Here is a 26,412-nt window from a genome sequence, read left to right as displayed (position 1 = left end):
ACAGGGGACAGCACTGTTGTGTTATGATTCCTGCAGAAGAGCCACTGCCAACACACACTATGGATGCTCAGTACAGCAGTGGCCCTGTGGAGCAGGGGAGTGTTTCCATAACTCCTGGCTGATGGCTCCAGGGATCTCTGCTCCCTCCTGTGCCCCCAGCTCTCCCCATAACCATTTCAGATTTGCCTCATACACATGCCCTTGAGATCTGCAGAGGCTGAAGAGTAAACAGACCTTAAAAGGGGCTGAAATTCCTGCTTTCCACTTCCTTGTTCTCAAGAGTACTCTTCAGCAAAGCAGCTTTTGCAGAGACCAGGCAACCGAGGGCCCTCTTTACGATACAAAGCAGCTAATAATAACCCATGCACCCTTCACCCTGCCGGCTCCAGAGCCCAGGAGAGCCCCTACTCAGCAACTGTACATGTTTTTCTGCCATAAGTGGTTGTTTTCCCTCTTTCTAGCACGGCCACACTGTGCTCAAACTGTTCTGTTCCACCATCATAAATTTCAGCTCAAAATCACCAGTGCAGATCTTATCACAAGACTCCTCATGTTTGGAAGCTTTTCTTCTCTTGCAAGGGCTGAGCTTTTTATTTAAAAAAGGTTGTTCCTAAGAAGAAATCTGAAAACATGAACTATCTCAAGTTAAGATCTGAAATACAGGTGTCAGCTAAAACAATCAGAGAAAATGAATACAGGAGGTCAATGAGAGAAGAGATGGTGTGATTTTAAACCTTTTAGATGCTACCAAAAGCAGTGAATTTACTGACATCCCTGAAGCTCCCCTTGATGGACATTGCAGAACACTGGGCCCAGTGATCCAGAGGGGCAGGACTTTGTAGCAGCACATGCTGGTACCTCAGTGTTTCCTGCATTGTCTCAGAATGCATTCACAGAGCCCTCTCAGTTTTGCTTTCAAAAAGGGGAGGTCCCAGCACTATGTAGCTTGGAAAACATGCATTAGGAAACATCCTGGATGTGTTGCTGGCAGACTAGAGGGGGATCTGGTCCAGCCCAAGAGCAAAGATGGCCTGCGGACACCTCTGCTGCTTCCCAAAGGCTACGAAGATGGGCTCTTCCTGGAAAGTGGGAGAGGGAAAATGAGGCAATATGTTTCCAACGTACAACTTCCTACAGCTTCTAAATCTTAATAGTGTCCTTCCCTGCTGGGTTCTATCAAGACTGGTACCAACACTCAGCAACTGTAGCCAGATCCTAGCTCCTGTGTCCCTGGATGAGGACAGAGTGACTCCATATTCAGAGCTGAGATGCAGGGTAGGATCTGGTTTGCCTCAGGCATTTTACTGATTGAGCAGAGGTCGATCTCTGGGCAGCCTGGTCTGGTGGTTGGCGACCCTGCACATAGCAGGGGATTGAAACTCGATGATCACTGTGGTCCTTTTCAACCCAGGCCATTCTATGATTCTATGATCTCCAGGCAGAGAAGGGATAAAACGGCTTCAAGAACACAGCAAAAAGCTAAAAGAGAGCAGAGAGTTCCCTTTTGTCTCAAAAGAACAGAGAGCCTCGTGGTACATGCAGCAGAATCAATGTGTCTTTTCACTGTGAACAAAACACGTCAAGGAAGTGTGTTCATATTAACACCATTTTATTGGGTACATTTCTCAGAACCAGGGTGGAATTTCTCATGAAAAACAGAGGAGGACAATGAGCAAGTGAGCCTCTGCCTAGAGCAGCCCACACTGTACCTGTGAATAGAGTGCTCCAAATCAAGGCTGCCTTCTGGCACGTCATGTCTGAATCTGGGTCACTCACATCTTGGGTCTCAGTTTCAGGCTCTGTCAGAATAGAGACAAGACACAGAACTCCTCTTTTTTACTGAAAGATGGAAGAAAAAAAGAGTACTTCTCCAGCCAGCTGTTTCCCAGCAGGAGAACAACAATAAAGTCCACTTCAAAGATGTCACCTAAGACACACCTAAGGTGAGTACTTTAGAGACATGTGAGCAGATAAATCATTTGAAGGGCCACTTTTGGCCCTGTAACTGCCCCTGGGTATGCTAAAAATTGACCACAATTACTCTGTGGGGTGCTTACCTTACATAATCATCTTAATTACAGGGGTCTGCCTAATTACACTTTATGCAGCTTTAACTATGCAAAGGCATCACATGTGGGATAGAAAAGATTCTTACCAAGTCTTGACCAACGTGAGAAAAACAGAAATACTCCTGCTGGACCCACGGTGCCTCCTGCCCTGTGACCCTGCTGAGCAGGTTTCTCCCACCGCCGATAAGATTAGAAACATGGGTGTAACCCTGGCTTATGGCAACACACATTAAAGCAGGCAGAACCCTGGGTCGGGCTGGGAGGGGGGAAGGGGCTTTCCAGCTGAGCAGCCGATCCCACAATGGCAGCACTGTAATTGTCCTTCATTCCAGGCTGTTTATGCAAGGGTAGAAAGCTGTTCTCAGATTTACTATCTCCTCCTCATAGCTCTGTAACCTTGGTAGCCTGATTTATTATTATTATTTTTTTAACTATGCCACGTAGGCACAGAGCAGAGCTGTCTTATCGCACAGGCGCCCACATGAAAGGAACTTTGCAGCGTGCAGCCGTGTCAGAGCTGGAAGGAAGGCAGAGCAACAGAGCCTTGCCAGGCAGGTAGGGTGGGTGCGCCAGAGAAAGGTGCCTTGCTCTGGATTTTGCATCTAGCTTGGGGTTCTCCCAAAGCTGAGAAGCACTCAGGTGAGGATCTGACATAAGTCTGTCTTAGAGAATTACTGCTGATGCCCAAATTGCCAAATGTGTGTGCATACATCTAACCCACCAGGAATAACACGCCACTTCAAGCATGCTCTCAGGCTTTTTTGTTCCCCCTTCTTTGGGCACCTGAAAGCCCCCAGACTGAAGCTGAAGGTTCACTTCTACCACACTGGTCCTTCCCACAACACACCACCTTTTTGAATCCCCAAAACTGCTAAATTCTGTGGAAGGGGAATAACTGTTTCCATTTCATAAAGCACAGTGTTACAGCTTCGTCAGAAAAGCTGGAATGGGGGAGTGCCATCAGAGAAGGAAATCTAAATATAACTCTGGAAAAGCATTCCACTCTAATTAATTATCTGCAGTGAAATAACACTTTTAAAAGAGAAAGGAAAATATTGTGCTGAGCTGAGAAAAAAGAGGGAGGTCTGCCAGTCCAGGCATGTGTTTATCCTGGACATTGTTTAAGCTCTTAGTGCTAAATTACTGACAGAGCCCAGCTGTTCCTGAATCTCAGCCCTCCCTCTGCTCAGGCCAATAGATTTCGCTCTAAACTGCACCCAAAAAAGGACTGTATTTCCCTTCCCGGCCGTGCCTGACGTGGCCAGGCCTGCACACGTCAGCAGGATCAGCTCCCCAGCAGGAAGCTGGCAAGAGCTTCTTAAAAACATGTGACGTAGGAGACAGCCACGCAGCACCTCCACAGCGAGGGCAGTGCAGAGTGGGGACGTGGAGCAGAGCCACGCTTCCAAAGAAGGAGAGCCTGCATGGCTCTTCCCTTGCTAACACAAGCTCTGTAACAGCCTCCCAAACCTGCTGTGTTGCTGCCAGGTGTTGCGGTGCTGGCAGATTGTACACGTTTGGCACAAGAAGGACGGACTGCCGGTGAGCAGCGTGCTCAGGGTGGGTGCCTGAAAGGGTGACTGCATCCAGCCTGTAAGTTAGGAAGGAAAGGAGAAGCGGTGCAGATGTATCACCTTGGGCCTGCACGACCGCCTGCTGCTCCTGGATGGGACATGGGTGTGTTCACTTCCCTGAGGGAAAAACAAAGGGCCACAAATCAAAGGGAAGCCCCATCACCCATCCCTCCCCGTGTCTGATCAATGAGGAGAAATGACTGCTGTTTGATGGGAGTATTTTGAGACAGATGCTTCTACCACTTCCTCCTCCACCCCCTCAAAAAAAAAAAAAAAAAAAAACACCCCCCAAAAAAACCAACCCAACCAACCAATAAAAAATACAAAACACCCCAAACAGCTGGCAGCCTTTCAAGCCTCCCTCTGCAGTAGAGCTGCCCCAGGAGTGCCCAGGAGAAGGCAGGAACACAGCATTAAGCCCAGGACAGTGCTCTGCTCCAGCTTTCCCACGCCCTGCTGAACAGGCTAGCCAGCATGCGAGCACGGAACAGAAGTGTATTCACACACTAAAAACCTAAAGCTTCCTTCCCTGCAGCGTGTCCCTGAGTGAAGTAAATAATTGGCATCTCCTTTGATGAATCTCACTTTTACTGCTTTCAAGTTAGCCACAATCTTCTGCTTACCTGGCTTTTCTCTCACATCTGCAGTATGCAGAATTATTTACTGAATAATACACCAAACTGGTCTGCACTGGGGCCAGGAGCCTCCTGAAGCCATTAGCTAACAGAAAGCAGTGATCTTTCACGGGTGCCCGTGGGCTCAGTCCCCCATCTCATCACCTCATCACACCCCATGAGGAAGAGATGGGGAAGCTCAAAGTGTTTCCCCCAGAGCCAGCTCTGAACTAACTTCACACTCATTCAGGCTGGTTTGTCTAGCAACAGGGATTAGTATTTCAGTTTAAGGACCGATATATTAGTTTACCAAAAGGAATCAACGAGTGCTAATTCTAAAACTTTCCATTTCAACTTTGCTTGGTGTGTGAACAGCCTTGTTTCCTCTTAATTCCGCTTCACAAGAAGCGCTGGAGTCATAATAGACTACTTATCTTTGCATTTCATGAGGTGCAAGGACATTCTCCTCAGATTTCACGTATATTGTTTTGAAAGTATCCTAACAAGCAATGGAAATTTGCCAAATCAGAGAAAAACAGCTAAGGGTCAGCCAGAAGTCTCAGTGATGAAGTTGATAGTGGAAAAAATGGGGATAAAATAGGCGTACGACCACTCTAAATGAGACCACGCGTGCCCACACGCACATTAGCATATATTAATGAGTTCTGGGAAAAGAACGGTTATGTACGACAATGTGCGGCGTATGTACGTCGTACACCGCGCGCACGAGGGTTTATGGCGCCACCCCGCGGCGCAGCGCGGCGCAGCACCGGCCCTGTGCTCCTCCGGGGGGGAATCCTTAGAGTTTGGGACCTTTGAAGGGCATCTAGTCCAACTCACCTGCAATGAAGAGGGACAGATCAGGTTGCGCAGGGCTTGATCCAGCCCTTCCTTGAAAGTCTCAGGGGATGGGGCATCAACCACATCTCTAAGCAACCTGTTCCAGTGCCTTACCACCCTGACTGTAAGACTTTTTCCTTACATCCGACCTGAATCTCCCCTCTTTGAGCTTGAAGCCATTTCACCTTGTTCTGTCACCGCAGACCCTGCTAAAGAGTTTGTCCCCTTCTTTCCTGTAGCTCCCCTTTAGATATTGAAAGGCCACTATCAGGTCACCTCACAGCCTTCTCTTCTCCAGGCTGCACAGCCCCAGCTCTCAGCCTGTCCTTGCAGGAGAGGTGTTCCATACCTCGGATCATTTTTGTAGCTCCAACAGCTCCATGTCTCTCCTGTACTGAGGACTCCACATCTGGACACAGTGCTCCAGGTGAGGCCTCACCAGTGCAGAGGGGCATGATCACCTCCCTGGCCCTGCTGGCAGTGCTGCTTTGGATGCACCCAGGATACAGTTGGCTTTCTGGGCTGGGAAGGCACAGTGCTGGCTTGTGTCCAGCTGCCATCCACCAGTACCCCCAGGTATTTTTTGGCAGGGCTGTGCTCCATCCTTTCATCCCCCAGCTTGTACTGGTAGTAAGGTTTGCCTCAACTCAGGTGGAAGACGTTGCATTTGGATTTGTTGAACCTCATAAGCTTCACCAGGGCCCATTGCTCAAGCCTGTCTAGGTCCCTCCGGATAGCGTCCTGTTCCTCCAGTGGGTCGACTGCACAAGAGATTTTGGATCATCTCCCACACTAGAGTTAAACATGCTGTCAGGGCTGTGTCTGTGTTTGGCTTGCTTCCATTTTCTGGAGTTGAGTTCATGTCTGTGTGCTCAGGAATTGGTGAGAATGGGTCAGTACTGTGCCTGTGTCAGCAGGCCTGCCTGGTGCCCTGCTGCCTTGAGAAGTTTGCTCACAGCTCATAGGCTTTCTGCTTTTGTTGTTGGTATTTTTTCTTGGCTCTGAGAGAGCAGAGGAGAGACTACTGCCCTTTTTGTGGCCTCCTGTACTCTTCACTCCTAAAAGAAATTATCTGCCAATCCTGCATGTTCATGAATGTTTTCAGGAATGTTTATAGGCAAAACCTTACCCTCTGTTGGCATTAGTTGCTGTTCAGGGAATGCAGTATATTGGCTAAAGATGTTCTCTTTGCTGCCCCAGAGACTGCAACCTTGAATGAGAAAAAGGACAAAGTCACTCAGTGAGATAAAACCCCATCCTGGCAGTATTTTGAAACAAAACTGTTCTTTCAAAACAAGGACAGTATCTGATGATATGCAGGGACACAGATAATGTCTCTGTCTAGAATTAAGGACACATTTCTCCCTCTTCGAGAAAGCTGAACAAAGGGGTCAGGCTGACTTCTAAACTGTTTTAAGCATTTGAGGTTAAAGGGCAGTTAGAGCCACTGCTTAAGTATGCTTAAGATGTTTTGTTTAAGGGCTGTATGGTTGCTAGAATTTCTAGGGCCCTAAGTGCTACTGAATTATTTTAAAAGCCTGTATCATGCTAATGTCGCAAAAACACTCCGAAATTTGAGAGGAGCAAACAGTCTTTTGCTGGTGCCTGATGGCCCACATACCCTGAGCTTAGACACAGAGACATTTTCTCCTTCAGTTGCAGCGTGGCAGTTGGAGGATGGGGATCAGCTCCCCCTGCACACCCACACCGCCTGTCTGCCCGGGTTGTCTCAGCAACTGTTGCTTCAGTGCTCTGTTGTTATGTCCTGTAAATGTTTAATGGCAAGCTTATCTCTCTTACCTATACAGATGGCTCAGGTTATTGAGCTTGCGAGCAAGGATTAATTGGAAATGGGCAGATGTCGTCTACCAGAAAAAGAGCTTAATAAGTAATTAGATGGGATGCTGTTGTGGGGGCAAAGCCTTCTCTGAAGGGTTCAGAGCAAAACCAAGTCCAAAAGGAACTTCCTGGGGCATTGCTATAATTCATTCTTAGGGATAAGACCTCATGAACGTGGTCACAAATGCAGGATGATGTCCGTTCTTCAGAGCTCTTCTTGGTGATGGCAGTACTCAGTGCTCTCAGCCAGTACTCAGCCAGTACTCAGTGCTCTCAGCTCACAGTCCAGGGCATCTGGCCCTTTCCTTGCAGATAATGGGGATTGATGGGTGAGATAGATGGGGAAAATAGGTCACGTTACATGGAGCAGCCTGATGGAACCTTCCAATCCTGACTGTAAGAAGTTTAAGATCTGCATGCTTAGTGATGGCACATACACACACACACACACACACACACACATATAAATAATAAATTGTAATAGATTAGGCTCTAGTATGCACTGTCAATCTTAAGTGGATTTTTCAAGATCATATGCATTAATAAATCCAAATTTAAGAAGATCACACTATAAAAAATTGCATGTGACATAAATTGCATAAAAATAGAGAAAGAAAAATCCAGAATAGCTAAAACAAAGCATTCTTCATGTGATATGTCCATAGCTAAAATAACACCCATGTGCGTATTCGTTCATGCATATACCCTTTTAAAATGTGTTTTGCTCACCTGCACACACCTGCATTTGGGCACAGATATTTATGTGCAAGTGAGCAGCTTGTGAATCTGTATCATGTGCACATACACCCACTTCTGAAGGCCTGTTCTTACTGGCTGACAGAACACAAAATCGTTCTTGGGACTCATGCTTGGAGACAGAGATTGGCGGCAGGATCCAGCTCTGCTGCCCGTTCCTACATGCAGACAGCACCCTATTATTCACTGGGGTTAACCACCACAGAGAGCTGGTGAGCTCATCCCCTCAGTCCTGACCACCTGGGAACATCAGGCAGATGCTCACAGTGCAGAGTCAAGATTTATTTAAGGAATGGGATTGGCAGAAATAAAGTTTGAGTGTTTCCTAACATCAGAGAAGCTAAGGGTGTGTTTGCAGTGCCTAATTACAGCTGCTTAGTGCCAGCAGACAGAAAGGAAGGATAAAAGCTGTGATGTAAGGAAAAGATATATAATGCCCTATTGCAATATTACATCTAATTCTTCATGAAAAGGACTCTTCAAGGTCCTAATAAAACATATGTAGGGACAAAAGGTGGACAAACAGTGACACTCTGTAGAAGTAGCTGGGGAAATGGCTGCAGCATTTTGTAATCAGACTGAGTCAGGGTTGTATTTCTGGGAATGTACACGCAGAAGGGAGGAATTTCCCCTGCAGAGCCAGGGAATGGTTGGTATCTGAAAGTCAGCAGTTCTTTAGTTCCAGTCAATGAGCTGCAGAGAGGAGGGAAATCAAATGCCAGGGAAAGATAGTGTGAAGCAGAACAGACTCGGGAACAAGGAGTTAGTACTAGGGAAACCAGGTGTAAGAAAGAGATCTTTAAACAAATGAACTGTTTTGTAAGTATCAAAGAGATACGGCTCTCTCCTGGATGCCCTATATAAGCAAAGACTCCTGTCTGCCATGTTCTGCTCAAGGCCTATGTGGTACAATTATCTTTTGGCGAAGAGAATTTGAGAATCTTTAAAGCTCCTAATTTCTTGCTGTGAATCTGAAAAAGAACTAATATCAGATATTTCTCATACGAGCTGTGCTCCTGGACAGATGACATCACACTGCGGGTAGCACTGATGGCTCTTTGGCCTGGACTTCCCACAGGATAGTTCTTACAGCGCCAGCAATGGGCATCTTTCAGCTATACCAAATGATCTGTTTAGAAGGACAGAAAGAGATTTTAGGCATTGCAGTTATCTCCTCATTGCACAGGGGTACTATTACAACAGCCACCATCAGCTCAGTGGGCTGCACAGTGAAGGACACCTACAGGGGTTACATGACCTGGAGGCAGCAGAGATCCTTTTTCATGACTCCATTTACAGGCACTGGATCATAGTGGCAGTAACTTAAGCAAGCATACGTATACCAAACTGGATGTGGGGCCAGACTCTTAAAAAGAAGGAGACAGTTTTTCCAAGGAACTCAGTGTCCTTCAAGAAGAGCTCAGATATAAAAAGCTGCTAAGCTATTGAGAAGCCAGCAATACCATGAAAGCTCTTGGGAAAAGAACCCACACAGGTTCATCTCTTTTAGAAGAACCTCTAATGGAGTTACATCAAGCAGTCTCTTTATTCCCCTGCCCACAGCCCTACTCCATCTTAAACCCATTAGAGTCCAAAGTGATCAGACTCTATCTAAAGCAGAAACCAAAGCAAGAAAGGAGACCAGGTATCGTCTAACACCTCTTGGACCTGGCACTGGAAGCAACACAACTCAGTGGAGTAGTCAGTGACGCACTGGTATCCCTCTCTTCGATTATAAACCACATCAAGCAGGGAAACTTTTGACAAGACAGGAAAGTAAAAGCTAAGACCTTGTAAGAAATAAAAACAGCGTTGAGTCAAGCTGTCCTAATCATAGAACAAAATCTCCCTGACTTTTAGCAAAGAGAAAACAAGGGGTTACTTCTTATTTCAAGCACTTATGCACACACTGGTTGTTGATTTTGTTCTGCTTGCTTTTTGCCACTCCCAAAACTTTGATATTTGACACGGCACAGCAGACGCAGGGCCAAGGTAATAGGTCATTGACATGCACTGGCATCAGGAAGCACATTCCTGTTTACAGGCCCTGAAGCATGAGCTGAACTCCAAATGGACCAACCCCTGGGTAGGAATCTGAAGCTGCTTACTACATCTGGGAAGGACATGGCTTTGTTTAAATGTAGTTTTCTAGGAAGAAGTAGATAAAATTGCTGAGATCTTCATGATAGAATGCTGATCAAGTACATAGAGCTTTGAGCAAAAACAGGCAGTTCTTTGGGGAACCTGCTGAGCTGCTGTAATAAATGCTATAACATTTATCACTGAAATGAATAATCCAGTGTGACTGCTTTGTTTTATGTCGTGGCAGTGTGAAAACCAGGGGCTGCTCCACAGCAAAAAGTATCCAATAGAAAGGAAAAGGGTTGGAAACCGTAAACACATCTGAGATGGCTTGAAGTCTTAGCTTAGCAGTTAATAAGGGACACGTCAGGGCCACACATAGTTTTTTAGGTGAGCTTCACCTGAAGCCACTTGAATAAAATTAGACACGTTGAAAAGATAGCAGACACATAACATGGAATCTGGGAACTCAGTCAGTCTTTAATCTGAGCAGTCAGGCCCAGTTTCTCCCATAGTAAGTATTTACTGTGCTGGTAAACAAAGGTGGAAGAAACAAAATGTGAGCCTAAGTTATATGTCAGAGGTGATTTAGACATTTGAGGTAGCCAAAGAGTGTAGGTTTATCAGTACCCTTCTGAGGCTCTGGGATACCCTCCCATGGCAGACACCATTGCTCCTAACACATTTCAAGGTTAGTGTAGTTTTTGGACAGAAATGTTTAATAGCTCCTCTTTCTCTCTAACATCTTATACATGCTATACAGCTCTGGAGAAGTGAACTGAAATAAAACTTGCCTTTAACGATATTACTTTTCTATATCAAGAATGAAGCATTTTTCTATGTTGATCTCAGATCTCTATTTACAACTAAACAAAGAGAAACAGCGACTAAGCTTTCTGGTCTGCAAGCACATTGCTTGCCATGTTACCAGAAGAGTGCTAGAAAAGTGCTCTATCTATACGACTGGGAAGAGCAAGCAACATTGACACCTACTGTTGGATATATTAATTGCTGATAGTACCAAGGCACCAACTTTCTAAGATTCTCATAAACCAGGAGAAGACACTCTCCTTACTTTAAACTAAATGCTGACACTTCTATTTTGCTTTTGTGTTGCCTCCTGCAGTGCTTTCACTTAATTGCAAACCAAGAATCTGCACATGAAAGGAAACCTCTTCCTTTAACTTGATTTCTTCCTATCCTTTTTTCATGGAATTAAGTGATCCTTAGGCAGTGAGAGCTTTTCGTGAGGCTAGCTTATAAAAATGAAAGACCTGAAAACAAATGCTGCTGTTCTCAGACTAGGCTGTACTGTATGTAAAGTGAGAGTGTGCAGATTTTTTTAGAGGAGTCAAAGATTCCACCTCATAAGGAAATGAGGTTCCCCTACAGATCATGCAGAGCACATCAGAAAGTACAAACCAGCCAAGTACAGAGCACAGGTTTGAAAGAAAAAGTTGACTGTGCCTTATGGATGGGGACGGATCATTTCTAACACTTTCAGAGGTCTCCACACTAAAATGTTAATCATCATGATTTCATTCATGCAAGGTTTGTTGTTTTTTATTTTTATTTTTTCCTAGCCCAATTGGGAGATTTCATGCAGAGGGTTAAGTGACTCTCCCAAGAGATGAAGGAAAATTTTGGCAACCAGGCTGAAAGAGTTAAGCTCTCGGTCTTCTTTCCTACCATTAATCTCCTCTTCATCGGATCCTTTCAGCAAATGAGCTGCAAATGAAGACATGCATACTCTTGTGAAACGCTTCCTATTTTTCATATTATCAATTTGCAAAAAGATATGAGAGAGAAAATGATCCAGAGATAGGAACTTAATGGCAGTTGAAGAGAAAATAGGCTGAATATAGAACATAGCAGTGACTGTTTGCTCATATGGTAATGTAAAGTCCTCTTTGACAAAAGAAAAGTCATATTAATATGTCCTGAATAATGTGCTGTCCCTGGGCACTCTCCCCAAGTGTGTGGCCTCCAGGAAAAAAAACTTCTCCTGAAAGGAAATTATCCTAGCAAGGCACTGTCAAACATTGCTCCTGAGTCCTCCACTGCTGTAGGTCCAAGCCCTACCCGGTCTTGTCTCACTGACCCCCAGCCAAGGAGACCAAACCCGTGTAAAGCACCTTGGTTTGGCAGCACCTGCCACCTCCGGGCAGACACAATGGCAATGCAAGGTTGAACACCTCAGACATCGACTCTGCCTAATCACCAATATTGACACAAAGTCTGTCGCGGTAAAAAGAATTTCTAAGAAAGGCAATCTAATCTTGTGTAATGCCCAGTATTGTTTCAGCATCTTTGTTGATACAAGACTTGCAAGAAGTGAGAGGAGCATATAAAAGTGAGGAGCGGTTGGCACCAAATCAGTTCTGGTCAAAGATGGCCAAGCTCATTTTGCTTACCGGTAAGTCCTGCTTCAAAATTTACTTCTCTGCCTTTATGACAACTGTGGCTCCCTCACTCTTATACTGGGGATTAGGAGATATTGCACACTACTTTGAAAGGAAAAGATACAACATTGAATTTCAGGACAGTACTAAATTTTTCAGTATGGCTGGGGTGTATACTTTATACATTAAAAAGCAATATGGTTCTTTGCTATTTGACATTTAAGAGAAGTTTTTGACCAAGGTAAGAAACTTCTTGATGGGATTACTTCTGGGTCTTTCCTATATTTCCACCTGAAGTTGTTCTAAAAATTGCAAAACCTCTAAAAAAACAATCAAGCTGATCCAAATTGTTTTGATTTAAGGAAATGCAATGATCACAAACATAAAGAAATAAGCCTTTCACAATATATGACCTCTCTGCCTTAGTCTCTCTTTCTGAGAGTGAAAAGTACCAGCAGTCCCAATGATGTTAGATTTGTTCTATGTAGGGGTCAGTCCAGTCTTGCACTACAGCTTCGAGTTTGCAAATACAAATACTAATCCCTTTTGTTTTCTTCCCTTCTTCAAAGGTCTGGCCCTCCTGCTGAACGCCCAAATAGGTATGTGCTTCCCACGCCAAAACAACTCACCAAATACTTTTCAGCATGGGCACACACAGTCAAGGCAGGCAAGCAGCATATTAGATATACCAACAACCTTCCTCCATCCGGGCACTTCACTGGAGATGTGTTCTACATCTGTTTCTTCTCAACAATGGGAGAAAGGCTCAGTCTGGGAGAAAGGCTCAGTTTGGGAAGAAGACTCAGCAGCCACAACCACCCTGATTCATGAGTTTCAGGGTACAAAGAAACAAAGAAGGAAGTGCATTATTGACCTTAGGGAGGCAGTTCACAGAAGGATAACCGGTCCTACTTCTCCATCACTGAACTCTTTACTCCCAAGCAAACATTGCCCAAACATTTCTGATGAGGTCTAGTTATGATAATCTTTCTTAAGTTACTATCTTCTCTTCAGTGAAGTTTAGAACTACCCATCTCTATTTCTCTGCAGGCTCTGCCTACGTGCTGTCATGCTATTTCACCAACTGGGCTCAATACAGGCCTGGCTCGGGGCGCTTTACAGTAGATAACATCGACCCATGCCTCTGTGACCATCTGATCTATGCCTTCACTGGGATGTCCAACAATGAAATCACAACCATTGAATGGAACGATGTGACCCTGTACAAATCCTTCAACGGACTGAAAAATCAGTACGTACTGAGAGCATCAGCTATCATTTATTCACTTGTTCAGGACCGGCCCATTACAGAGCAGCCATTCCCTGCATGAGCGGTGGGGGTGCTGAAGAGAATGGGAGACAGTGATGGGCAGTGAAGGCTGGCTAGGCTGCCAGCACTGATCCTCTGGGGATGAAGAACATCAGGCACTATACACCCAACTTACTCCTTGGGCTTCACTCCACAACATCACAGCCTACAAATGCAGCTGCAACAGCCACTTTCCAGAAAAGCAAAAGCACTGTGCTTCGTGTTGGTCTTTTGCCTGAAGTCAGAAGCAGCAGTACTAAACCATTCTTTGCAGTGAAACATGTTCATGTCCCTCCCTTTGCAGGAATGGAAATCTCAAGACCCTCCTGGCAATTGGAGGATGGAATTTTGGAACAGCCAAGTAAGTTCAAACCACCCACTTCCCAGAACGACACACTGGAAAGGGAGGGCAAGGGGAAAAGAGGCACCAAGCAAGCCCCAATTCTGCCCTTCTCTGCTTCCCTAGGTTCTCCACAATGGTTTCCACTCCTGAGAACCGCCAGACCTTCATCAATTCCGTCATCAAATTCCTGCGCCAGTACCAATTTGATGGGCTGGACATTGACTGGGAATACCCTGGATCAAGGGGCAGCCCTTCTCAGGACAAAGGTCTCTTCACCGTCCTTGTTCAGGTACGACACAACAAAAGGCTTTGAACAAATCCTCTGTGGGGTCAGAGAGCTCACGCCGAGCTGTTTTGTTGGCATCCCGCAGGAAATGCTGGCCGCCTTTGAGCAGGAAGCCAAGCAGGTGAACAAGCCCCGTCTCATGATCACAGCTGCCGTTGCTGCAGGACTTTCCAACATTCAGGCTGGCTACCAGATTGCTGAGCTCGGAAAGTGAGTAGCAAACTCTCTGGTATGCTTTCTAGAACTTCCTTCAAGAGATTTCTTCCAGCACTCTTCCTGCCATTATTGGGCACAACCCGTCCTTACTGCCTGAGCAGCCCCCATGCTGTTGTACAGGGCAAGAAGGCCATGCAGGTGGTGCCTGTTTGGTCGAGAAATGGATACCTCCATGAGGGAAGGGTAACAGCAGGCGGGCTCCAGCCACTCCAAGCCATCAGAGAACATCTCTCAGTTCTCACAACTTCAGCACGATTCCCACCCTGCACTGTCCTCTGCCTCCCTCCTCTGCAGGAGGAACAAGTCTCAGCCCTTGGAAGGCTTGCTCAAAAGAAGTCTCAAAGAAACCTGATTTGGAGAAAGTGTGTGGGCACAGCCAGGGTTGTTGTGGGGTAAATGGCCAGGTCTGAAGGAACAGTTGGGTCTGGGCGATGGAACTGGCCAGGATGCAGACTCAGGAACCTTTGTCCGCAGGTACTTGGACTACTTTCACGTGATGACTTACGACTTCTACAGCTCTGGGGATGGACAAACAGGGGAGAACAGCCCTTTGTACAGTGGCAATAATGTCTACCTCAGTGTTGTAAGTACAGTTTGGGAGTCTGTCTCATAGACCATTGTGGTTGCTTAACCAGTGCGAAGTTTAAGAATTCATTCTACAGCCTACAATTTGGGACACAGAATGAAGTAAGATGTTTTTTTTTTTTTTTTTTTTTTTTTGTAGGATTATGCTATGAACTATTGGAAGAGCAATGGTGCCTCAGCTGAGAAACTCCTGGTTGGATTCCCAACCTATGGACATAGCTTCAACCTCCAGAATCCATCCAACACTGCTGTTGGGGCACCAACATCAGGCCCTGGGCCAGCCGGGCCTTACACAAAGGAAGCTGGGTTGCTGGCTTACTACGAGGTATGTGTGTTCCACCACATCTATGCAACCAGGAACAGAAACACACTTCAAACTACCAAAGAAGGAATTTTATCCCATAGATTCATGGAATATTCCAGCCACCCATTTCTATGCGACAGTTAGTAAGTTCCCTCTTTCTCCCTTTCCTCCTAGATCTGCACATTCCTGGACTCTGGAGCCACCCAGGCTTGGGATGCTCCTCAGGATGTGCCCTATGCCTACAAGAGCAGTGAATGGGTTGGCTATGACAACATCAAGAGCTTCAACATCAAGGTACAGTGGGTGGGAAGTGCAGCTGTACTAATGACAGTGCAGGAGCCCTTCTGCAGTAGCACATCTTGGAACTAACCATTCATTTCTCCCCCGTCACTATACAGATTGACTGGCTGAAGAAAAACAACTATGGTGGTGCTATGGTTTGGACTCTTGATCTGGATGACTTCACTGGCACTTTCTGTAAACAGGGCAAATATCCCCTGATTACCACCCTGAAGAATGCTCTTGGCCAGCAAAGCAGCAGTGAGTAACTTGAGCAGCATGGAGCTTGTTATAATTATGTCAACAACAAAAAATTGTGCTTATAGCACCAAGAGACCACAAAAAGAGGGAAGGTAGGGATGCTTACTGGAAAGATCCATTCACAAAAGGCAAACTATAAGGAAGAATTAATTAAGAGCAGCCTTGAGGTGAAGGATTTGTGGGTCATTCACCACAAGAAATGAATGTCTTGATGGGTCATTCACCACAAGAAATGAATGTCTTGATGTGAGCCAAAAGCATGTGTTTGCAGCCTGGAAGGCCAATAGTATCCTGGGCTGCACGGAAAGAGGGGTGACAGCAAGGCAAGGGAGGGAATTGTATCCCTCCACTCTGCTCTCGTGAGTCTCCATCTGCATTCCTGCACCCAGGCCTGGGGCCCCCAGCACAAGTATGTCATAGAGCTGTTGGAGAGGGTCCAGAGAAGGCCACAGAGATGCTCAGAAACTGGAGCACTTCTCCTATGAAGAAGGGCTGAGGGAGCTGGGTTTGTTTAGCATGGAGAAGAGAAGGCTCCAGGGAGACCTCATTGTGGCCTTCCGGTACTTAAGGGGAGCATGTAAACAGGAGGGACACAGACATTTTGCATGGTCTGATGGTGACAGAACAAGGGGCAATGGTTTTTAAGCTAAGAAAATGGAGATTTAGGTTATATGTTAGAAGGAAATTCTTTACTAAGAGGGTGGTGAGGCATTGGAAAAGGTTGCCCAGAGAAGCTGTGGATGCCCCATCCCTGAAGGAGCTCAAGTACAGGTTGGATGGGGCCCTGGGAAACTTGACTAATGGTAACATGCCCACAGCAAGGAGTTGGGAATTAGGCAATCTTTAAGTTCCCTTGAGACACAAGTCATTCTACCATTTTCGTGATTCCATGATTCTGTGATCCTATGATACTGTGATTCTGTGATTCTATGAAAATGCCTTCCTGATTTCCTTTCAGGCTGTCTGACCAATTAGCAATCCAATCCTCAAGTCCCTGCAGCTCCTAACACCGGAAGTGGGAGTGGAAGTGGTTTTGTGAGCAAGTACTGGAGTAGTAATACCAGTGGGAACAGATTCTGTGCTGGTAAAGTGATCCAGAATTATTCAACAAAAGCAGCCTCTACCAATACTTGAACATCAAAAATTATTTGCTAAACTGCCAGGCAGACCACATGAATGACACCATCTGCTCCTACTGCAACTGGGCATGAAGTCAACACTTCTGTTACAGCAAACACACTCCCCTGATCTAATTCCATGGAATAATAATGATAAATAAAGTGTCCTGCTAAAGCAAAAATGCATGCTGTTCTGACTCATCTTGCTTGTACTATTGGTTCTCTCTCAGTGCTTACATCCATGCCCAGGGCAGGGCCCAAATCCAGAAGTGGCATTTGAACAGCCCTACACAGGCATTTTCCAAGGCTTTCTTACTTTCCCAGTGTGGCAGTCAGTCAGAGGGGAAAAAAAAAACCAACAGAAAGTGGGGAAAAAAAGAACAACAGAAAGTGGGGCAGATCATGCTGTGCCATGAGAGTGCTCAGAGCAAGGTGGCAGCAGCAACCAAGGGCCTGGCCCTCCAGAAGCCCTTGTGCAAGGCCTTTCTTTTGGTCTAGAAAACAAACAACAAAAAAAAAAGCATTCCCCTTCTGGAAAAGTTACCTTCCGAAGACACCAGTCTTCAAGGGTCCTGCAGCTCTTGTGCCTTGGTGCTGAAACAGCTGCAGCAGTTCCCCCACCACTGCAGGAATGAACATGTACCAGTTTACACCCACACACTCCAGATGTGCCCTAGAGCCCAAAAGTCCACTGCATAGCTTCAGCAACAGGAGACTCCCATACCCCAGGGGAGATCTTTCCAGCTGCTCAGGCATTTTTGTCCATCCACAATGCAATGTTGTCTTTAAAAAGTAAGTTAGACATTTCTGCTCTTGGGATGCATGAAAGGAGCCTCAGATAGTCCCTGAAAACAAACCACAGAGCAAGAAGGGCTACATGGAAGGAGCAAGAACCAAGCGTTTCATGCCAGAGCCACACATAAGAAGAATTTGCTTAAAAATAGCAAAGCCACAGCCTTGCACGCATTCACAGTCTGTTCCCACCATAGACATGTTTCGATCACATGTGCCTGGGTTGCAGTTCACTCAGGCGCAGCGCTTCAGCTCCACACATCACTTTGGCACTCCCTGAGAAGCAGAACTGAAATGCTCCAGCAAGTCCCCTGTGGGGGCCTTACATCCAAGGGCACGTCGGCCCTCATAGAACCTCAGCATACTGGCTTTTATTACAGCTGCCTCCAATGTGCAGAAATGAAAAAAAGGTCGCTCAAAAAACTTCCATCTCCTGTGCTTATCAGCAGCTCCAGCTTTTTTCCCTACCTTCATTGGAAATAAGCCTATTTTTAGAAGCTCAAACCTGTATCAGGAGACTGATAACCATACCTCTGTATCCAGACAAGGGTTAGGACAGGGTTATCCAAAAGATACAGTTCCATTTAATTGACCTTTACAGTTCTCCCCACTTGAGCCTTCCACACTGACCTGCCTGATCTCAGTAGCAAGGGCAGGTAGAACAAAACATACCCAAAGCACTGCCTTGGGGACCCCAGAGTTAACATGGGTGACGTGGTTAAGGCCTTCCTTGAATACAGCACTTGCTAGAGACTTGGCTGGCAGGCACCTGTTAGAAACATCTCACAGTGGGTGGCTGCAAGCCTGTGCCAGTGCCATACCTATCCCTGGCAAAGCACTTCAATCATGCACCATATCTTATCTCATTCCTCCAGACCCCACATCTACAGCCTAATGAGCTTTTATGGCAGTTCAGTAGTTTCAGAACAAGTACATGACATGGACAACTTTGAGGGCATTTTCAAGGCTCCCATTCCAGCAAGCCTTGGCAACCACCTTGAATTCACCTTCACATCATCTTAGCATGAATAAAGCAATGTCTCGGTACATAGAAATTGACTGCATGCACACTGTGTCTTACTTCACCACTTTCACTAGCCCTGGCAATGAATAGCATCCAAAAGGAAAAAGGAAAAACAAAAACATTTTCCTTTGAACAAAGCAACACCTTTGATTTTCTACCTGAACTGAAAATAAAATAAGTTGCAGACAGAATAGATAAAAAGATAAAAGCGTCATTTTCTGCACCTCAATATGCCATTTAAAAAATGCCATCATGGTAGGATTAGAAACACAACACTGCGTCCCGAAAGCAACAGTGACACCTTTACACTAAACTAGGTAGAGCCATTTAAAAAAAAGGACAACGTTCACAAAACAACTTCTGACAAGCTCATGTACAATAAGAAATAATGCTTCTTCCCAAAGAAAATTAAATTAGCAAGACATTGCCATGCTTGTTCATTGCCAAACACTCACTATTCAGGCCAGCAGTGCACTCACCATTGAAGGCACTCTGTCAAAGCATTCTGCCCACCTTCTCTTTCTCATTTCCAACAACGGTCCCAAGAGTAAGTGAGAGAACTGCTCAGCACAAGCTGACTTGCTTTGCCTTTACTGACGGACACCAGGAAGCCCACTCCACTTCCACAGAGTCACAACAGGCTCAAGTGCCATGGGCAACAGAGAACTCAGGCCAAAAAAATTCCTGGATCCTCACCAGTTGCCCGACAACAGCAGTGAGCTCCTGAGTCCTCCACTGCTGTAGGTCCAAGCCCTACCCGGTCTTGTCTCACTGACCCCCAGCCAAGGAGACCAAACCCGTGTAAAGCACCTTGGTTTGGCAGCACCTGCCACCTCCAGGCAGACACAATGGCAATGCAAGGTTGAACACCTCAGACATAGACTCTGCCTAATCGCCAATATTGACACAAAGTCTGTCGCGGTAAAGAGAATTTCTAAGAAAAGTCATCTAATCTTGTTCTTCCACAGCTCAGGCAGCACCACAGAATGGCAGTGTGTGATAATACTGTTTTTTTTTCCAAATAGAGTGTTAAGGCCAATTGTATTTCTATCATTTCTCTGTGACACTGATCTTTACCAACTTGTGCAATATTTGGGCATCTTTGTTGACACAAGACTTGCATGAAATGGGAGGAGCATATAAAAGTGAGGAACAGTCTGCACCAGATCAGTTCTGGTCAAAGATGGCCAAGCTCATTTTGATTACCGGTAAGTCCTGCTTCAAAATTTACTTCTCTGCCTTTACAACAAGCACTGTGGCTCTCTCACCCCAATACTGGGTGACAGAGGAGAGGTTCTATGGAGTTCAAGATGTTGCATTTTTTATTTAGACAAAGGAAAATCACTACCACATTTTCAGGTTGTTTATATGCAGGAGTGCTCTGGTGTTTTCTTCCTCCTTAGATATGCAATCTCTTTATTTAATTCATTTCTTTAACCAAAACACAACCTTGGACCAAGACATAACACTCTAAGGATAAAAACCATCTTGCTAACAGAGCTATTACTGTACATATTTGCCTGTAGGTCTCTTATTTCAGCTATGTTCATAGGAATCATCACCTACTGAAGGAATCAACGATAGCAGCGTACTGAGATCTTAATCACCATAAGCTTTTCCGCATGTTCGTTTCCATCAGAATGAATTGTGACTTCAGATTTAGCTTTTGTTGGGTTCATAATGACCTAAAAAATTGTCACAGAGCAATTTTATTGTCTCTATAACAGCGTACCTATCAAATGATTTCTGCTCCTTCCAGCACTACTGTTTATTTCAAAGACTAATCCTTCACTTTGTTTTTCAAAGGTCTGGCCCTCCTGCTGAACGCCCAAATAGGTATGTGCTTCCCACGCCAAAACAACTCACCAAATGCTTTTCAGCATGGGCACACACAGTCAAGGCAGGCAAGCAGCATATTAGATACACCAACAACCTTCCTCCATCCGGGCACTTCACTGGAGATGTGTTCTACATCTGTTTTTCCTCACCAATGGGAGAAAGGCTCAGTCTGGGAGAAAGGCTCAGTTTGGAAAAAAGACTCAGCAGCCACAACCACCCTGATTCATGAGTTTCAGGGTACAAAGAAACAAAGAAGGAAGTGCATTATTGACCTTAGGGAGGCAGTTCACAGAAGGATAACCGGTCCTACTTCTCCTTCACTGAACTCTTTACTCCCAAGCAAACACTGCCCAAACATTTCTGATCAGATTTCATTTATGTCGTCATTTACAAGTGCGGCCCAGGGCAGTGTTGGCTATACTGCATGGCATGAAAGATGCTTACAGGAAATCTCATGCAGCTAGTTATCTGGTCAGTATATATAACAGGCCATCAGAATCTTCCCTTTTCTCTCTTCTTCCCTGGCTCCACCTCCTCTATTTCTCTGCAGGCTCTGCCTATGTGCTGTCATGCTATTTCACCAACTGGGCTCAATACAGGCCTGGCCTGGGAAAATACATGCCAGACAACATTGACCCATGCCTCTGTGACCATCTGATCTACGCCTTTGCGGGGATGTCCAACAATGAAATCACAACTTATGAATGGAATGATGAGACCCTCTACAAATCTTTCAATGGACTGAAAAATCAGTACGTACTGAGAGCATCAGACATGATGTGTTTTACCATTCAGGTCCTGCAAATTACTGAGCTGCTGTTCTTTACATGGAGGCATCTCAACCCACATGCTGAGGGGGGCAAAGAAAAAGGGGCAGACATTGATGGGCAGCAAAGGCTGGCCAGGCTGCCAGCACTGATCCTCTGGGGATGAAGAACATCAGACACTATGCACCCAACTTACTCCTTGGGCTTCACTCCACAACATCACAGCCTACAAATGCAGCTGCAACAGCCACTTTCCAGAAAAGCAAAAGCACTGTGCTTCGTGTTGGTCTTTTGTCTGAAGTCAGAAGCAGCAGTACTAAACCATTCTTTGCAGTGAAACATGTTCATGTCCCTCCCTTTGCAGGAATGGAAATCTCAAGACCCTCCTGGCAATTGGAGGATGGAATTTTGGAACAGCCAAGTAAGTTCAAACCACCCACTTCCCAGAACGACACACTGGAAAGGGAGGGCAAGGGGAAAAGAGGCACCAAGCAAGCCCCAATTCTGCCCTTCTCTGCTTCCCTAGGTTCTCCACAATGGTTTCCACTCCTGAGAACCGCCAGACCTTCATCAATTCCGTCATCAAATTCCTGCGCCAGTACCAATTTGATGGGCTGGACATTGACTGGGAATACCCTGGATCAAGGGGCAGCCCTTCTCAGGACAAAGGTCTCTTCACCGTCCTTGTTCAGGTACGACACAACAAAAGGCTTTGAACAAATCCTCTGTGGGGTCAGAGAGCTCACGCCGAGCTGTTTTGTTGGCATCCCGCAGGAAATGCTGGCCGCCTTTGAGCAGGAAGCCAAGCAGGTGAACAAGCCCCGTCTCATGATCACAGCTGCCGTTGCTGCAGGACTTTCCAACATTCAGGCTGGCTACCAGATTGCTGAGCTCGGAAAGTAAGTAGCAAACTCTCCAATATGATTTTTATTACTTAACGGGTCTTACTTCGAGCAATTAAGAGAAATTGTGTAATTAAAACTGTCAGGTACTTGGACTATTTCCATGTGATGACTTATGATTTCCATGGCTCCTGGGATGGACAAACAGGGGAGAACAGCCCTCTGTACAAAGGCCCTGCGGACACTGGTGACCTCATCTATTTCAACGTTGTAAGTACAGTTTTGTAATCTGTCCCACGGACCGCTGTAATTGCACTGCCAGTGAGAAGTTTAAGAATTCACCCAACAGCCTAAGGTTCAGGCACAAACTTAAACCAAAATGCTTTTTTTTTTTCTTTTTTTTTTTTTTTTGTAGGATTATGCTATGAACTATTGGAAGAGCAATGGTGCTCCAGCTGAGAAACTCCTGGTTGGATTCCCAACCTATGGACATAGCTACATCCTCAAGAATCCATCCGACACTGCTGTTGGGGCACCAACATCGGGCCCTGGGCCAGCCGGGCCTTACACAAGACAGTCTGGTTTCTTAGCTTACTATGAGGTATGTGATTTTCATCACATCTATGCAGCCAAGAACTGTCTCAAAACTTCCTAGAAAGGAAATTTATCCCATGGATTCATGGAATATTCCAGCTACCCATTTCTATGCGACAGTTAGTAAGTTCCCTCTTTCTCCCTTTCCTCCTAGATCTGCACATTCCTGGACTCTGGAGCCACCCAGGCTTGGGATGCTCCTCAGGATGTGCCCTATGCCTACAAGAGCAGTGAATGGGTTGGCTATGACAACATCAAGAGCTTCAACATCAAGGTACAGTGGGTGGGAAGTGCAGCTGTACTAATGACAGTGCAGGAGCCCTTCTGCAGTAGCACATCTTGGAACTAACCATTCATTTCTCCCTCGTCACTATACAGATTGACTGGCTGAAAAAAAACAACTATGGTGGTGCTATGGTTTGGTCCCTTGATATGGATGACTTCACTGGCACTTTCTGTAAACAGGGCAAATATCCCCTGATTACCACCCTGAAGAATGCTCTTGGCCAGCAAAGCAGCAGTGAGTAACCTGAGTTGTGGGGCTTTCTTGAAGGGGATCCCCTAGCTCGCTGCTGGTGCAGAGCTTCAGATGTCCATGAACTCTCAATTTTAAGGCCTTTGTGAATCTCCCTTTTTTTGTGTAAGCCACAACAAGAGATTGTGCTGGAAACATCCCATTACTCTAGATCCCCAAGGATGAAAGAGTAAGATTGGAACTTGCATCTAGGTCCAGATTTTTCAAAGGCCAGCTTTGAAACCAGCCAGACTTTGAGGGGGAAAAAGTTTAATAGCTCTTCTGCTGATGCCAACCCCAGAGAGACTATAGCAGAAAAGGAGAACTAAGAAACTGTCCACAGTAAAACAAGCCTTTTCCTGCTCTTCTTTCAGGCTGTGTGCCCCCAGCTCAGCCCAATCCTCCCATCACTGCAGCTCCTAGCACTGGAAGTGGGAGTGGGAGTGGAAGTGGAAGTGGGAGCTCAGGTAGCAATACCGGTAGCTCAGGTGGGAGTGGATTCTGTGCTGGCAAAGCCAATGGCATCTACGCAGATCCAACCAACAAGAGCAAGTTCTACAACTGCAATAATGGCGAAACCTTTGTGCAGTCGTGCCAGGCCGGTCTCGTCTTTGATTCCAGCTGTTCCTGCTGCAACTGGGCATGAAGTCAACACTTCTGTTACAGCAAACACATCTCCTTGATCTAATTCCATGGAATAATAATGATAAATAAAGTGTTGTGCAAAAGTAAAAATGCATGCTGTTTTGACTCATCTTGCTTGTACTATTGGTTCTCTCTCAGTACTTACATCCATGCCCAGGGCAGGGCCCAAATCCAGAAGTGGCATTTGAACAGTCCTAGACAGGTGTTTTCTGAGGCTTTCTTACTTTCCCAGTGTGGCAGTCAGAGGGGAAAAAAAAACAATAGAAAGTGGGGATAGGGCAGATCATGCTGTGCCATGAGAGTGCTCAGAGCAAGGTGGCAGCAGCAACCAAGAGCCTGGCCCTCCAGAAGCCCTTGTGCAAGGCCTTTCCTTTGGTCTAGAAAATAAAAAAAAAAAAAGAAAAAAAAAAAAGCTTTCCCCTTCTGGAAAAGTTACCTTCCGAAGACACCAGTCTTCAAGGGTCCTGCAGCTCTTGTGCCTTGGTGCTGAAACAGCTGCAGCAGTTCCCCCACCATTGCAGGAATGAACATGTACCAGTTTACACCCACACACTCCAGATGTGCCCTAGAGCTCTGAAAGTCCACTTCATGGCCTCAGCAATAGGGGAGCCTCATTCTCATTGCAACAGCCTAAAGCATGAATCACAACACTATTCTTCCTTTTCTTACATCTAAGATTTATTTAAAAGACACAAATTTAGAGAAGAGACTTAAGTTTTACTGATCAGGCACTTCTGCATTTCCCCTGATGCAAATGGTGTTGAAAAATGCCTTTGAGACACAAGGAAGGAGCGTCAGATACTTCCTGAAAACAAATGACAGAGCAAAAAAGGCTATGTGATTGGAGCAAGAGAAGAACAGTGTTTCATCTGAGACTTACAGGTATGACAAGCAGATTTCAAAGTGCCAGAGTCACAGCTTGGCAAGAATGCATAGGCTCTTAAGCCATTTTGGTCTCACTTTTAGTGGTCATGAAAGTTTTTCAGAGAAATAGACTGGGAAGCAGAGAGAGAGCTAGAAAAGCAGTCAGCTTTTCAGTACTCCTGGGTTAGCAGACTGGCAAAAAAAAAAAAAAAAAAAAAAGGAAACAGAAACTGTCCTTAGTATGCAAGGAAGTCATAGATCTCCCAGTGTATAACCCTGTGGCCAGAAAATTCCTAGGCTATGCCTAGACACTGATGACTGATTGAGGTCTAACAGCAAAGACACAAGATACACATACAGCTTTTGACTATGTAGATATATTAAGGGTAAGTTACCAAGGGAAAACTACCAAGGAATTTCTAAGAAAATCACTTCACACTAAGGAGGACCAGACTGGTAACAGATTTTCTCTGAGGTGGTATGACATTGCCTGCCTGCAGTGAGGAAACTAAGAGCAGCAGCTGAAGACAGGCATAACTCTCTCCAAGTTTTCATTTGCTTCTGACACCCAGAAGTTAAATCCTTAATGCATTTATACTAGCTCAACAGCATCTTTCCACAGCATATATGACCGAAAGCAATTTTACTTCACATAGAAATACAAAGCCAGATCTATCATGCATGTAGACAAACGCTCATCTATCCGTTATATGCCTCTGCATTGCTAACATGGCACATGGCCACAGAACATTTCCATCAGGACAAATGTCAGTATTGGCTGTCAGCACAAACCACCCTCTATCAGGAGACTGATAACCATACCTCTGTATCCAGACAAGGGTTAGGACAGGGTTATCCAAAAGATACAGTTCCATTTAATTGACCTTTACAGTTCTCCCCACTTGAGCCTTCCACACTGACCTGCCTGATCTCAGTAGCAAGGGCAGGTAGAACAAAACATACCCAAAGCACTTCCTTGGAGACCCCAGATTTAACATGGGTGACATGGTGAAGTCCTTCCTTGAATACAGCACTTGCTAGAGAGTTGGCTGGCAGGCACCTGTTAGAAACACCTCACAGTGGGTGGGTGCAAGCCTGTGCCAGTGCCATACCTATCCCTGGCAAAGCACTTCAATCATGCACCATATCTTATCTCATTCCTCCAGACCCCACATCTACAGCCTAATGAGCTTTTATGGCAGTTCAGTAGATTTCAGAACAAGTACGTGACATGGACAACTTCGAGGGCATTTTCAAGGCTCCCATTCCAGCAAGCCTTGGCAACCACCTTGAATTCACCTTCACATCGTGTTAATATGAATAAAGCTACGACTCAGTGCAGAGAAAGTGGCATGTGCAACAGAGAAGCTCAGACCAAAAAAGTCTGCTGGATCCCAACCAATCACCTGCCAACAGCAGGTAAGACGAGCTCCTGAATCCTCCTCTGCTGTAGGTCCAAGCCCTACCCAGGTCTTGTCTCACTGACCCCCAGCCAAGGAGACCAAACCCGTGTAAAGCACCTTGGTTTGGCAGCACCTGCCACCTCCAGGCAGACACAATGGCAATGCAAGGTTGAACACCTCAGACAGTCTACTCTGCATGATTGCCAATATTGACACAAAGTCTGTTGTGGTAAAGAGAACTTCTAAGAAAA

At 45.6% G+C, this 26,412-nt stretch overlaps 2 protein-coding genes and 1 long non-coding RNA gene across 3 annotated transcripts; 2 read left to right on the top strand and 1 right to left on the bottom strand.

Annotated features, from left to right (window-relative positions):
* Positions 1–1,592: 1,592 nt before the first annotated feature.
* Positions 1,593–6,828, bottom strand: LOC124417414. Its single transcript, XR_006932179.1, has 4 exons — positions 6,719–6,828; positions 6,227–6,307; positions 3,704–3,760; positions 1,593–1,799 (listed from the first exon to the last, which is right to left on the bottom strand). It is a non-coding gene; the product is annotated as an uncharacterized LOC124417414 (long non-coding RNA).
* A 5,323-nt stretch (positions 6,829–12,151) lies between these two features.
* LOC768786 (acidic mammalian chitinase-like) lies at positions 12,152–17,059 on the top strand. The gene is made up of 11 exons (XM_015298968.4): positions 12,152–12,190; positions 12,746–12,775; positions 13,227–13,428; positions 13,790–13,846; positions 13,952–14,117; positions 14,200–14,324; positions 14,805–14,913; positions 15,055–15,240; positions 15,394–15,513; positions 15,618–15,759; positions 16,718–17,059. Exons 1-11 carry the CDS (start codon positions 12,166–12,168, stop codon positions 16,732–16,734), a joined length of 1,179 nt encoding a protein of 392 aa, XP_015154454.3. The 5' UTR covers positions 12,152–12,165; the 3' UTR covers positions 16,735–17,059.
* Positions 17,060–19,840: 2,781 nt separating this feature from the next.
* CHIA (chitinase, acidic) lies at positions 19,841–23,986 on the top strand. Its single transcript, NM_204429.2, has 11 exons — positions 19,841–19,901; positions 20,500–20,529; positions 21,083–21,284; positions 21,664–21,720; positions 21,826–21,991; positions 22,074–22,198; positions 22,288–22,411; positions 22,557–22,742; positions 22,890–23,009; positions 23,114–23,255; positions 23,624–23,986. Exons 1-11 carry the CDS (start codon positions 19,877–19,879, stop codon positions 23,893–23,895), a joined length of 1,449 nt encoding a protein of 482 aa, NP_989760.2. The 5' UTR covers positions 19,841–19,876; the 3' UTR covers positions 23,896–23,986.
* Positions 23,987–26,412: the final 2,426 nt, after the last annotated feature.

Source organism: Gallus gallus, chromosome 26 (assembly GCF_016699485.2).
Source record: "Gallus gallus isolate bGalGal1 chromosome 26, bGalGal1.mat.broiler.GRCg7b, whole genome shotgun sequence".
In the NCBI taxonomy this organism is placed as follows: domain Eukaryota; kingdom Metazoa; phylum Chordata; class Aves; order Galliformes; family Phasianidae; genus Gallus; species Gallus gallus.
Note: the sequence above shows the minus strand (reverse complement) of the source record. Positions and strands in the feature narration are given on the sequence as shown.

Bases quoted from the DNA above. Each gene is read 5' to 3' on its own strand.
- CHIA (NM_204429.2), top strand. From the start codon at position 19,877: ATGGCCAAGCTCATTTTGATTACCG. The intron at 21,721-21,825 runs GTAAGTTCAAAC...CTGCTTCCCTAG, and splicing joins TGGAATTTTGGAACAGCCAA to GTTCTCCACAATGGTTTCCA. The intron at 23,010-23,113 runs GTACAGTGGGTG...GTCACTATACAG, and splicing joins TCAAGAGCTTCAACATCAAG to ATTGACTGGCTGAAAAAAAA.
- LOC768786 (XM_015298968.4), top strand. From the start codon at position 12,166: ATGGCCAAGCTCATTTTGCTTACCG. The intron at 12,191-12,745 runs GTAAGTCCTGCT...CCTTCTTCAAAG, and splicing joins CAAGCTCATTTTGCTTACCG to GTCTGGCCCTCCTGCTGAAC. The intron at 15,514-15,617 runs GTACAGTGGGTG...GTCACTATACAG, and splicing joins TCAAGAGCTTCAACATCAAG to ATTGACTGGCTGAAGAAAAA.